General features: G+C 43.0%; 1 protein-coding gene across 3 annotated transcripts; it reads left to right on the forward strand.

The window, feature by feature from the left end:
- The first annotated feature begins 1,949 nt into the window (after positions 1-1,949).
- On the forward strand, positions 1,950-13,455 carry LOC124184330 (LHFPL tetraspan subfamily member 6 protein-like). 3 transcript variants are annotated; one of them, XM_046573907.1, is made up of 5 exons: positions 1,950-3,059; positions 5,519-5,637; positions 7,317-7,492; positions 7,934-8,032; positions 8,625-13,455. In XM_046573907.1, exons 1-5 carry the CDS (start codon positions 2,970-2,972, stop codon positions 8,840-8,842), a joined length of 702 nt encoding a protein of 233 aa, XP_046429863.1. In that variant the 5' UTR covers positions 1,950-2,969; the 3' UTR covers positions 8,843-13,455. The 3 variants fall into 3 exon arrangements, with proteins under 3 accessions (XP_046429863.1, XP_046429864.1, XP_046429865.1); XM_046573908.1 differs by having other exon boundaries at positions 8,387-8,757; XM_046573909.1 differs by lacking the exon at positions 7,934-8,032 and having other exon boundaries at positions 8,387-8,757.
- The last annotated feature ends 345 nt before the right edge of the window (positions 13,456-13,800 follow it).

Here is a 13,800-nt window from a genome sequence, read left to right on the forward strand (position 1 = left end):
CTCGTTTATATTTATTCTTCTTTCATCCCCTGATCCGCAATATCTGTGTAATAAACGCTCATATATAAAGCGTGCAATCAAGCTGACGCAACCTGGTCTCGACTAAGCGCATTACGCACTTCGTGACACGTTTTATTCGCACACCATAGAGATTTCGTTCAGAAAAGCAAGCCCCTCTCTCTCGTCTCTTCTGTGGCTTGCCTTTCGCTCAGCTAAACGAAAAAAATTAAATCAAACGACCCCGAGATGAGCCTTTCACACATCAGCTGAAGTCGAGTTTCGAATCGATATGTCGGACAGTCGTTACAAGGGAACGAGATAAAATGAAAGAAAAAACGTGAATGTCAGCCGTACAGGTGATTGCAAATTTCTCTCTGGAAAGTGACGGATCCACGTTAACGGATCTAATTGATTTTTAAAATAATTAGTCTTGTCGAGTGAAACGCGGAAAGAAATAAGAAAAACAAAGCGTAACGGCAGTCGATGCGACACGCAGAAAGGGGACGAAAGCTCGAGTGGCAATCAACTGACCAGGAATGCAAGCCAGCTGTAGTGTCAGTTTAATCAAGGACTAACGACCAATTACAGCCAGCTATTTACCCGACGCAATAGTCCTCGTAGTCCTCGGTTGTCTCTGGTTCAATATCACGGTTCGAGGTGGACGTTTGGAGTCAGGAACACCTGAGGTATCCACCTCAAAGCGACATGAATCATAATGTAACCTAGCAATTGATAATCACCAAAGTTTATTCGCATGCGATATACGATGATATCCGAGAGCCGGTTGTTTCCACGCGTGGATCACACTAACGACGATCCAGACGTACGACGCGGTCCATTTTCTTGCCGTTTCGCAGCCGGGAAGACGAGCCACAAAGAGCGAGACAGTACAACGTACTTTCCGCATGTTCTACCCATATCCAGGGGAAAAGTTTGAGATCAACGGAGGACTTTGAGACGTTGATTTCAAACCGGAGATCCGAAGACCCTGAAGCAGAGTTCGCACATATTTGCGTTATTTAGCAATCGCTGTTTGAACTCCTCCTCATCTCAAACGTGTAGTTGGAGAAACTTTCTTCGAGCAGGATGAAGCGTCCCCGTTCTTCACAGGACTTGATCAGAAACTCAGATTCGATTTTACGCTTCGTGCAAACACGATATGAATCAACAAAAATCACGCGAACCTAGACGACTTTTTTTCTGCCAACGCCATTTCGTACACGCGGTACACCGCCGAAAGCCTTCGCCAATTTTCGTCCCGAAATATCACCATACATATACCTATAAGGAGTAAAATAAGCCAGTGAGGGAAATCGTATATCCGTGGATCAAACGCAGCCGGGAACGAGAATCCCTCTGGGATATATCAAAATGGATGTATACGGTTTCCTAATGACGACACTGCTACCCTGAATTCAAGTATAATCCACGAACGTCTCCCAAAGACTTCTGAAGAAGAACCGAGGCATCGAATTCCTCAACATTCTTGGCTTCTGCTCCCCTCGAGGTTCTTAATCAATGTAATAAACCCAGAAGAGGGGGAGGGGGTATCAAAATTATCCCGTGTCAGTACCAGCCAGCAAGCTTAATCGGCATAGCTACGGTACGAGTATAACCCGTTGGCCAAGTGGCGTGGCTGATTCCGCGTTATTAAGACAAACCTGCACGAATCCCCATGAAGATCGAGGATTCCCTCCCACCCCCATCCAACCCCGCGGTGAAAAGACAGCGAGCGCCAGGCCATCCGCGTCAAGGGTTCCAAGGACGCTTCGCGTGAGGTAGGTCGCACACGGCGTCGACGAGATCTCGAGCGCAGCGTCGGGACTGCAGCAGGCAGGGGGCTAAAACTACGGCGCAAACTCGGGGATCGCACCCGGTATATACCTATGTATATACGTATGTTTGCCAGATGGGTCGTCGGGTGGGATGCTGCGAGCCGAGCAGAATCAGTCAGTGGAGTTTGGTCGCCGCTTCGGGCGCCGCGACGCTCCTTCAAGGCGGGAAGTCTAAATTTACCGTCTCGCCCCTCAACGGTACGAATCGTGATTCACGCACCCGTTCAACGTTTACGTTCAGCAATTATTTCCACGAGCGGTTATGAGTCCGTTGAAGAGTCATCGCGTGTCAGAGACCGAGGTCGAAAAGCTCGGAACCTCGTCGTCGATCGCAGGATAGAAAAGTGGGAATGATAAAGAAAAGCTTACCATCGGTTCACGGTGCATGGCCTGTTTCTTTTTCTCGACTCGGAGGTTGCCGGGAGGCGAAGGAAACTTTTGGGATAAATATAGTTCAACGAAAAGATGGAAATACGGTACCAGAAGCAACGCTGAGGTCGTCGAGGAATCGTCTGGAATAAATCGTTGGGTAAAAGTTAAACGAAAAGTTCCGAGCCGTGTTTAGTTGCCCTTGGTAAAAAACAGGCCCAGCCCGCTGAATTTACTGTGCAATGGACGTTCGTGGTACTTTGAACGTGAACGTTTATAGATGAATTTTCGCTATAGTTGCGAGGAACGAAAGTTTTCTAGATATACGGTTGAATATCGCAGAGAAAATAGAAAACCGTGTGTTAATTGTTGGTGAAATGGTTTCCAACCGTTCAAGTTGACGGTAATTATTACCAATTTGTCGCTGCAATTATCTTCATCTGTCGAACTATTTAACCCGCTGTGTTGGTACGGACTTCTTCCAACTTTCCCAGTGTCGACGTTAAACGAAAGTAATCAAAAACACGATTGCGGAATCCTTTGTTACGAGCTTCCTGCATTTGTTCAGGATAAATTAAGGCTGCCCCTACTGGCGCTGACTCGCCGAGTACGGTGAGCTTTTGTAACAACGTCTTCGCCCTGCGTACAAAGACACAAGTCTACCATCCTCACGGAAGCCCGCACGGGATACAGTGAAGCGGCGATGTCCCTGCGGTTTCGTTAATCAAGGTGCTGCTGCGTCCGAGTGTGGATTCAACGAATGAGATGTCAGTGTTATGCGTAATTTGGGCGACGCTTTCGATCATCGCATCGGTGTTCGCCTGCTCTGGATTTTACCTGCCATATTGGATACAGGTATGTATCAGTGAGAAATTTCTGGTGAATGTGTGCTTTTGTATGAATCGGATAGAGCTAATTTCTTTTTCGAAAGCTTCGATTGAATCGATGAAACACTTGGTGTTTGAAATTAATGATTCCAAATAAATGGTGTCAGGCATTACATGCACCTTTACTGACCAAAAAATTTGATTACTGAATAGACGGTTGAAGAAAATGAGTTTCATCCGTTAGTAATTCTACGAAGAAACGAAGCTCAGGTTTTCAGTTACAAAAATAGCAAACTAAACGGATATCACACTATGAGCGGATGTGAGTTGGAATGAAATGTGAAAAAGAATTGTTACTTTCACATAATACTTTTCAACCAAAGCTTTGACCGTAAATGTACGACGAAATGCAGTACAGAGGGATTTTTCACGCACAACAGATGTTACTCAGAATTAATGCATCTCTGTCTGAAAAGGTTTGATGCTGCGGAGAATCGTTATTCATAAAGTTGAAACATAAATGTAATATTCCCAAGTCGAATAATTCATGAATGTACTGTCCACAAGTAAAAAACAGTAACTGCTGCAGTACGGTTGTAATAATTTGAACGCCAACTGATCAGGTATAAAAAGGAAATGGACGCATTTCGTGGCAAAGCTTTTAGAGATACACGTGGCCATATGCATACGCATGTTACGTAACTTACATGTATACGCATATACGTAGATGTTGGAGCTGTTTGAATTGCTCCAAAACATCTCTTCCGCAGTTAATAATTCGAAAGGAAATGTAGATTGTACCGACAAACCGTGGCGTATGAAACTTTGAACCAGTATTCCACTCTAGTTTAAAATGCAACGAACGAATTCCACGTGTTTACGTTTACCTTATTTGCTATAACAGTTGAAGACAAAATGTCAACGTAAATTACAATCGTATAGTAACCCCTGATGGGAAGTCGCAAGCTGCGAATGAAAAACTGGTCATTGGAGAGAAGGAGAAAAAAAATAAACATAACCCCTAACTGAGAGGTGCCATCTGATTAAATCTGTTCGCACAACAACTATAACTGCACACTGCGCGGCAGGATTTTATTCAACAATTCGAAATGGAATGCATTACCCGGATTAAAAGAAAGAGAGGAAAAAAACATTTGCCGCCACACTTCGGGCAGTGCACTGGCTTTTGTGCCAACCGGATTCCATTGCGGTACATTCTCATCTGCGAGTAATTAATTCCATCAGTTACAGATTAGCGGGTATAGTGTACACCGTCATTCTATTACGCTTTTCTTTTTCATCCGTTACACTGATTACGCTCTCCAGATAATACTTCGGAAGGGTTGGTAATTTTATTCCCATCCTTTTTCCAATATGCGAACGCGATTCGTGCTGGGGTGAAAATTGAAATACGGGAGTCTCGTGATAGTCTGTTAAAATAATGAATTCTTATATTGACGCACGCTTTATACGCATCTCGATACTAAATGACAGGCTATAATTATTTATCGTTAATAATTACGGCTCCGCATAATCAGATACTAAAACATTACCGAAATTCACCGAGCACCGTAATTCTGATTAATATTGCTTCAGAAATTACCATTTGCGCGCAACGGGATTAAACCTGCACGCATGGTGCGTCTCTGTTAGACGAGAAAATATCGATGCATAATAATTTCGCATCGTGCCGCGCAGTTACAGCCAAACCGTAGGTACAGGGTTGGTTGATTATTACGATGGCACTAAACTCATCACCAGCTGGACAGAATCAGTATCAAAAAATGTACATTCATAGTCTTCGGAAATGTATAGATCCAATATATTGGATGGCGAGAGACACGTAGATGCAATAACGTAACATGGTGTTATAGATTTTATGACACCATATCCGCTGCAATGTTGCCAAGTTGCAATAGTCACCGGGTATTTTGCAGTTTTGTATAGAATTCGTCCATAATTATTGCTGTTGGTGCAATTACTCCAATTGTTGTACGACGTTTTCGTATTCGTACCACCCAACATCTACCGTTGCATTCAATCGAAAGGGAATATAAACTTGTTCACTGAGATTCATGGTCATGCAAATCAAACGCAAAAGGTAGTTGATTCTCTACGTCTAACGGAATGTTGATAAATTTATGCACGTTGGTAGAAATTTGATCGTCTTACAAGCTTGCAGTCGTCATTCTTTCGCGTCGAAGTTACAAACATACGTGCGACTCTCGTGCACTGCCTCTCGTTTTACAAAGTACCTGCAGCCGGATGAGTAAGCTCGGTCTATCGAATCAGCATTGCTTACTTTCCGTCGCGCATCAAATCTCATGGGAGGGAAAATACTCCCTGTTTCCCGAGCGAAGGAAGTTGCGAGACACCGGCATTGCTTGAAAGACTAAATTTAGCTACTCGTCCCCCTCTCCCCACGTCGAAGCCTCTGCAGACCACGGGTATAAGGTAATTATTTTTCGACCTTGTCGTGTGTTTCAGGGAAGGCTTTTGGGAAAAGCTGACGCATATTTCAGCTCCTTTCGACGATGTAATTATCCCAGGCTCCGTGCACCAAACGCCGCTCCGGAGATAGTCTACGAGTGCGCAAGATACTCCAGGTATTTTAACCTTCCTTATCCCGTACAGACAGAGATGCAAGTCCTCTCGGCCTCACCTTATACACAGCCCACACGAGAAATGGTTAACCGAAACTACCCCTAACTCTAGTATATAACCATCAGCGCACTCTGTTCCAAAGCTCCTTTAAACCATAAGCCTCTTTCAAGTTTGTTGAGGCTAGCGCATATCCTTGGCCGACCAGGATAGTAGGATGCGGTTGGATAATGGAAAATGATGGAGACCGTGATTTCCAGGCAGAACCGCCTCGACGCTTGAATATACTTGGCTTTGAAATTTTTTCAATTTTTTTTTTTTTTTAACCCACTTCTCTTCATTTCTTACCCTCGGATGAAAAACGTGGTGAATAATGTAAAAACTTTATTCCAACAAAGAGGGTTGAATCAACTCGCGCCTTTGTCAACGCGTCATTTCAGGTTCATTCGAGTAATGACCCGTGCTTAATCCGGCTTATGGCGTCAGGAAATTTAGCTTGCTTGTCAAAGAGGTCAGCGACGATCGACTAGTCGAACAAATGGAACAGTGAGCAGACCAGCCGTTCTGACATGACGCTGCGACTCTTGGGGGTATTCTAAAAGTAGCCACACACACACACACACACACACACACACACACACACAGGCAGGCCAAGGCGTAGACTAGAGAAAGAAACACGATGACGGGCATCGGTCGAATTAGTTCCGCGATAATCGTCCGCCGTTGTTTCCAACAAGCTATACGTATTGAGATTCCTTTAGGCTTATAATTCGAGGGATGGCTGCTGATCCGGTAACGGCCTGATTCCAAAATTGTAGTTTCAAATGAGCGTGACATATCTTTTAGCGGATTTATGACTCCACGAACCATTCCCATGGTTTTATGTTACACGCGATTTCTTCGAGCTCAGTCTATACCGTATATGTAGAATTTCGGAATTCTGTCGCCTTATTTAAACCCTGCAAAGAGCCTCGGAGAAGAATATTTGTACACTGTATCCACCGTCCATCCAGCAGAAAAGCAGTATGAATTATTCATCCATAAAAATCTTTATAAAATGACGTAAAAAAAGCATTGGTTAGATTGAAGTTGAAATTTGAACCGATTTGCATCCGAGTATTGTTTTCCGTTGCTCTGTTTCTCCGTCACGTACTTTGCGAGACAATAAAAATTCGTCGTTGAAGTAATATCGATGACGCGAACAATAGTAAAACTGAAATAAATCTCCGACAAGACTATCCAAATGTACATGATGTATGCTTGTGAAATAAAGTTTCTTGAAAAAGATTTCAACGCCGGCTTGTAAGTACTCAACTTGACGAATACCGTTGTATTATTCACTCACGAAGAGAAATTGCCACGGAATTGCCCTCATGCATAGGTACGTCAAGTTGAAAGAAGTCGTTTTAAAGCAACGCCGTGAATAAGGGTCTGAACTGATTCAGAGGTCCTCGAGTCAGCCATCCCCTGAATTATTTTCCTAGGACGATGTTTCCCCCTCTTGGTCATTAGATACGCCGGCGTGACGTATAAACAATGATCGTCACAAGAACGTGGTTAATTAAAAGGTCGGGAGATCTTCGCATCCTTAATTTTTTCCTCGACCTCCTCGACTTAATCCTCGGACTGCACGATCGAAACATAATACTCATGCATACCCGATTGCATCCATTGGCGCGTGCAGTTTTTGGGACATACCCAGCGCCTGGTGGCAGGCCAGCACTGTGACGATAGGGGTTGGAGTGGCTCTGGCGGTGATCACAACGCTGACTCTCCTCGCGGCAGCTTCTTCGTTCCTGCCGCATATCCTGAGGATGACAAGGCCGACACGAGCCTTGGGATCCTTGCAGCTTCTAGCGGGTGAGTACCTGTCCCCAATAATTTGTAGACGTAACAACGTATAATGTATTACGGGATCTATACAGAGGTATACGGCACAGGACGATCACCGCTTGCGAGTTCATGTGCGGGATGTAAACTTGTAACTTGGTTACTTGGTTACTCGGTTCGCGTATCTAATTTCAATATAAGCGGATCACGGCATGACGTGCCGTATACCCGCCTTAATCGAAGTAAACAAGTTGGCGAGAGAACTGCGAGTCAACGATAAGCGGTTCCAAAGTCAAGTAGTCTTCAGAGCATTAACTCTAGACCCGAGTTTCCAAGTGATTTGCATTCCGAAAATATGCCCAAAATAACCGCCCTTGCCAACGTGATGACAACAACAACGACCACGACGACGACGATGACGACGACGGCCTGGAACCAACGACGCGTAAATGTATGATTACCGTGTTACAGCCGTGATGATGTGCGGCGGGATCGTAATGTACCCAGTCGGGTGGGACAACCGGGAGGTCAGAGAATCGTGCGGCAATGGTGCCAACGTCTATAACTTAGGTGAGTTTACACGCACGCCGTCACGATGGTGACGACGCCGAAAATGTTGCACACTGCAGTAAAACCGTGCGTTGCTGTCCGGTCCAGGATCACAACGGAGGTCGTATCGAGTCCGTCTATCCGCGTGTCTTTTACGCTCGCTTTGCACAACAGTCGTGAAAATATATTTTCCCCGTTGCATGCGGGTGTATGGAAATGGGAACCCGCGGACTGACAGTTTTCCATTGTGTCAGCCAGGCAGTCGCCCGGAGGAGAAGGGGCGAGACCCTTGGTTATCCTCCTGCGGGGATTACGACGAGGCGTCGTCTCCTCGACCCGGCAGCTCCCGGCTTATACGACGATCCTCTGTTTCAGGAAAGTGCTCGGTGTCGTGGTCCGCGCACTTGCTGCTCGGCTCGGTCGCCCTGCTGCTCCTCTGCTTCGGCCTGAGCTTTTGCGCGGCGAGGCACAAGCCCTCGCACCCTCACCCCCTGCGCATTTGACAATCAAGATACTCCCAGTCCATCCACGCCTACGCCCAGCCCCCCGAGACCGAAGTCAAGGACACCAGCCTCTCCTTCGTCACGATTTGTTAATCGGCAATTTTTTTCAGGGATGAACCGTGTCCTCCGCCCGATATCGAAGCGATCTCGATGCGTTATCGACGTCGATGATCGTTGGGTGTTCGCAAGCGCGTCGCAGGATATTTCACGGTACTCCTTAGCGCGGATAATGGATGCGAACACGACCCCTGATCCTCTGGCGGAGTTAGCAACTGTGCATGTCCCTGTTACGTGCAGGGCTGCTAGGGTAGTTTCCGAGGCTGGGTAGTAGTTCCTGCAAGCTATCGGTGCAGTCAACCTTAAGGCTTCTTAACGAGGATCAAGTACCAGCTTTATCGTTCAACTAAAGATTAGTGGGCAACGGTAACCGTAAACTTGTTACACACATGGAGTACACGTGCATCGCGCGGACCGTTAACCACGACGAATATTTTTGCACACACCACCGGAGCCCTGGGCTCATTCAACGATTAATTAATAGCGCCTCCTTCCTTCACCCCCTCACGTTTTAATCCGACAATAAATTATTACTCACGTGTACGCATTATACCCATAATGCGTGTTGTACGATAGGTATATACTCCGGCCTTTAGAATATCCGCTCCACCTTCACCTCGGCTCAAAGGATCCAATATCCCTCTAATTTGTAAATCCAATCGATTCTCGGCTCCCCAGTTCTCCACCGTTTTCCCAACGCTTCCATTATCCGCAGGTACGATTCGACGGGAAGACATCTTCTCTCGACCCTCCGAAGCCCCGCGAGCGGATAATTTACAAATGGAAGGAGCCCTGGTAATCAATCTATAACAAAGCAGTACCAATTACTCTTTCACTCGGATCTTCGATACGTCCTGTTGAATATCAATTCGGAATATGTGCTTTATTAACGAATTACGCAGTTTCGTGTACCTGCACGATGGCTATTTCAGAGCGTTACAATTGTATCTAATTCTCGGTACATTTGAACACCAATTAATTGATAATCAGACCGGGGCGTAATCGAGTAGGTCACTACTAATTGTTTGGCTCGTAATACACGCCACTACGTATAAACACAAAAATAGATTTCCGAAAAACTCACGAAGGGCCGGGTATTAATCGCCTGCTTATCGATCAATCATTCAACACTCTAACATTCGAAGAAATTGTACGATCGAGCAGCCGGACAAAAGGTATACTAAAGAAGCCAATCGAATATCAATTATCATCGTTTTGTGTGCGTAACTCCGTATTGCTGATGCTTGACAGGTATCAGATTTCTCGCGTATATCACCTACCTATATGATCCACTTCAAGCTGCTAATGGAAAGGATATCGAATCGTCCTTTCATATGCTTGCTCGAACACATACGTTTACCAACAGAATTCGTAAAATTATCATTTTCCTACGACACGAGTAAGACTGAACTACCAATCGTTATTAATTATGAATGGAGAATTGGAGAGGCTATGACAATTGAATGATTCCAGACACATGGATGACTAGAAAAATTGAATTGAATTAATACGTGGCAAGACTGTAAAAGACGTTGAAGCATCTGTCATTGTGTACGAGCGTTTACGCGAGGCTGTCTTCTTCCTCGGAATGAAAACCTTCTACACGACTTTTAATTAGTTGATGAATCGTCAACCAATCGGGTTAATACGTGCAAGTCTTTTGTACACTAAAACGATAAAATTTTATGTTAAAATAATATTCATTTAAGTTTTAGATGATTAAACGAGCAGAAAAAAATAAATAAAAGCACGTTAATAAATATTATACATGTACATACTATAATATGATAAATAAGATTGAAGTTTAAAAATAATAAAAATACAGCAGAACAAGTGTTCTGCCGGACTGTCGTTGAGTATAAAATTTGGTTACTTGTAAATAAACTGATAATGATTACTAAGGCAAAAAATAACTGTACGTAGTTCAGTGTAATATACAACATATTGTGGGTGAATTTTTTCAAATAATTCAGAAAAAGTAAACTGCAGATTGTATCAAGAGCCAAAAGTAACTATAAATGTGCCAACTCATGCGTATATATGTATATATAGAAATTTACAAGCATGACTGTTATATTTTTATCCCTTTGATGTGATCTTACTTTGATACCACCTAGCAGCTCTGATCAGGTTACCACTTTTTTCGAGAAACGTATATATACGTATAACTCGGTCAAAGGGGTTTCAATATTTAGGACCTTTTTCAAAGGAAGCTCGCGTATCTTTTATCCGACTTGGACGTATCTACGTACCTGCTCGTATGCTCGACAGGGTGAAATGAATTCCCTAATACCTCAACTTAACGTTCTAGAACTGCAGGGTTGAAAATATTACCTACCTGTTATTCGATTGCGTATAGAACCAGCCGCTCAATTCGGTTTATGAAGATTTCATCTTCGTTTCTCACTTTCATGCAAATATGACAAAAAACAATTCTCTAACTATTTCTACACAGTGAGCAGCCTTGCCATTTTTATTCTCATACGAACAAACTTGACGAATCGCAACGGGGGAATTTGGTACGGTTGGAAAGAATCTGTTGAATCGAAACACAATTTGATAAACCGTCAGTCGCGTTCCACCTACACACTGTTTAAATCCTTTTTCTATCACCAGCGCGCCCCATTACCATAAATTTCAAATGATACTTTTACAATTCCGGTACAACGTCCGCAAGCCTCGAACAATTTTGCTGCAGGGTTTTATTATCACCGTGCCGACGTGCTCTATCGAATGAAATTCCAGAATGACAATTAAATTTACGTGCATAGGCAGTAAAATTTTATTCAACCAAATTATTTGGCAGGAAAAAATAACGCTACATTATTGATTTGGTGGGATTTTATGCTCGTGTCGTAGATTTGTCGTTAATTTGGTAAATTCTTAAAAGTGCATTCGGGTAAGCTATCCCTCATCGATTTTCTTTGTTCAAAGGCAGGAATATTGCCGCGACCCAGTTACTGCAAAATTTAGATATCGACATGGGTACGTATTCTGGTTTAAACGCAACAGTCATGTGATGAGTCAGGGGCACGGTATCTCTGCCAGCATGTACCCAATTAGTACAATGATCGTCACACCGCGCTAACTGCCAAAACTGTTTGTTTGCAAAGGTAATCGAATAGATTCCACTGAAACTGCTAAATGCGTTCATCGCGCCACGCGTTCGGTCATATAATAGGTGGGTGGGATTGAAATTCCCAATTTAAAAAGTTACAAAAGTGCCAAATTCCTAAGTATTTTGTCGTGAAATTTGAAGTGAGGACATTAAACCATGACAAAACATCAAAGTTTCGAATAGTCCGAAACCTGACGCTCAAAGTTCCGAAACTTCGAAAATGAGAAAATTAAAAAATCTGATCGAAGATTTTCAGTTCTATGAATTTCTGACTTGTTGAAATTTCACCACTTTGATCTTAATTTGTTTCGGATTTCCTATATTTTTAAGTTCGGAATCCTGGTCATTCTGACTTTCGGTTTTTCTGATTTTTTAAACCCACTCGTTGAGTAAACTACGCTGTGCGAGTATATTTTAACTTTCGGAACATTACTCCATGGAAACTTTAGTTTTCGGAATTCTGCTCTATCGTAGCTTGAATTTTTGGAATCTTGCATTTTGGAACTTTGAGCCGTCGGGTTTCCGACCATTCGAAACTTTGTTGGTTCTTCAAAGTCCGATTTCTTTGCTTCGAGTTTCGCCACCAAATAATTCGGAATTAAGCGCTTCGAAAACTTTTCAAATTCAGAACTTCAACCCCACCCTCATACGTATTTAAAAAATTCAAAAATAAAGTACACATAACCATCGAAAACAACCATTACTCCTGTTATCTTTCTCTTCCTCAAAGCACGGCGAGAGTTTAACGAAACCACACAGTTCTGCGCAACGAGATGAACTCGAACAAAACTATTTCAACCCTGCGGACAGGTCGTACAAGTCTTCAAACTTTGGGTGAAACTTGCTCTCGAAGTTTGCGAAAGAATGCATAGCTCGGTACACCGCGATGTTTAAACAAAATGGCTGCATGCATACGAGGTACATCGAGCAGCGTGGCAGATGCCGTGATACTCGCTATATCCACAATATCCGTTAATAATGTTATAGATTGGGCCGATGATCGTTGCCATAACCAATCAACGAACGTTCAAATTCAATCGACTAGTGGAAGCTCTGTGCGTGTATTAATACATACATTTATATGTGTGTGTGCGATAAAATAGCTATTCCATTGCCATTATCAATTTGGAACGAGCGCTCTTATGATACTTTATTATCTGTATTTCGCTAAAGCTGAGCTCGGTTATCGAGAGGCAATCAATCGAATCGACGCAATTGAATTGACCCGATATTAAAGAACGAACGAAAAGAGCTAATAAAAAAATCAGAACGACTTTTGCGTTAAAATTTTCAGACGAGAATCGGATTATTTGGGCAGTGTAATAATGAATTCCGTCTCTGGCGCGAAATTAACGAAGCGATCAAGGCGCGATTCTCGGATGGAATTCTCACAAGCCAATAGATGTAAAGCGAGAATGAAATCGCGCATTCTTCGAGTGCTTCGGCACTGAATTAATACGACGCAGCTTATCTCGATGTTTACATAGAACATGAGTACGGAATGTACAGGGATGTTGAATAAATGAATAGATAAATAAAATGCCTCGAAGGGGGAACGCACGTGTAAGCAGGAACGACTGTTCTTTCATTAGGCGTAGAGTGTGATATACATACATATACACATAAATATTATAATGCGAGGAGATAAAATCCATAGCACCTACCGACCCTAATACCTATTCGTATTTTGTTGGATACAGCGGCTGCAGTCATTCGTATAACGATAATATGTTTATCCGTAAAATAAATTGTATATACTTATACATACATATACATATATATATATAATATAATATATCATAAATGTTATGTATTATTATATTTTATAATAAAAAAAAATTTATACATAAATCTCGGATGTAAATACTAACTCGCAGATTTCAGTTACGTCCCTACTTATCCGCCCTCGCATGAATAATCCCTGGGGATATTCAATGTGACTTACAAATGTTAATCCGGGTAGACCAGTTTTCATTAATTACTCAAAATTCGTTGACCAGTGTGAAAATATTTATTGAACCACTGCATGCATATACGTGCCCGCCTTAATTCGCTTAACAAATTTATACAGGGCAGAATCCAATTTTGATAATTCACCCCGATGTAACTGA

This window comes from Neodiprion fabricii, chromosome 6 (genome assembly GCF_021155785.1).
Source record: "Neodiprion fabricii isolate iyNeoFabr1 chromosome 6, iyNeoFabr1.1, whole genome shotgun sequence".
Classification (NCBI taxonomy): domain Eukaryota; kingdom Metazoa; phylum Arthropoda; class Insecta; order Hymenoptera; family Diprionidae; genus Neodiprion; species Neodiprion fabricii.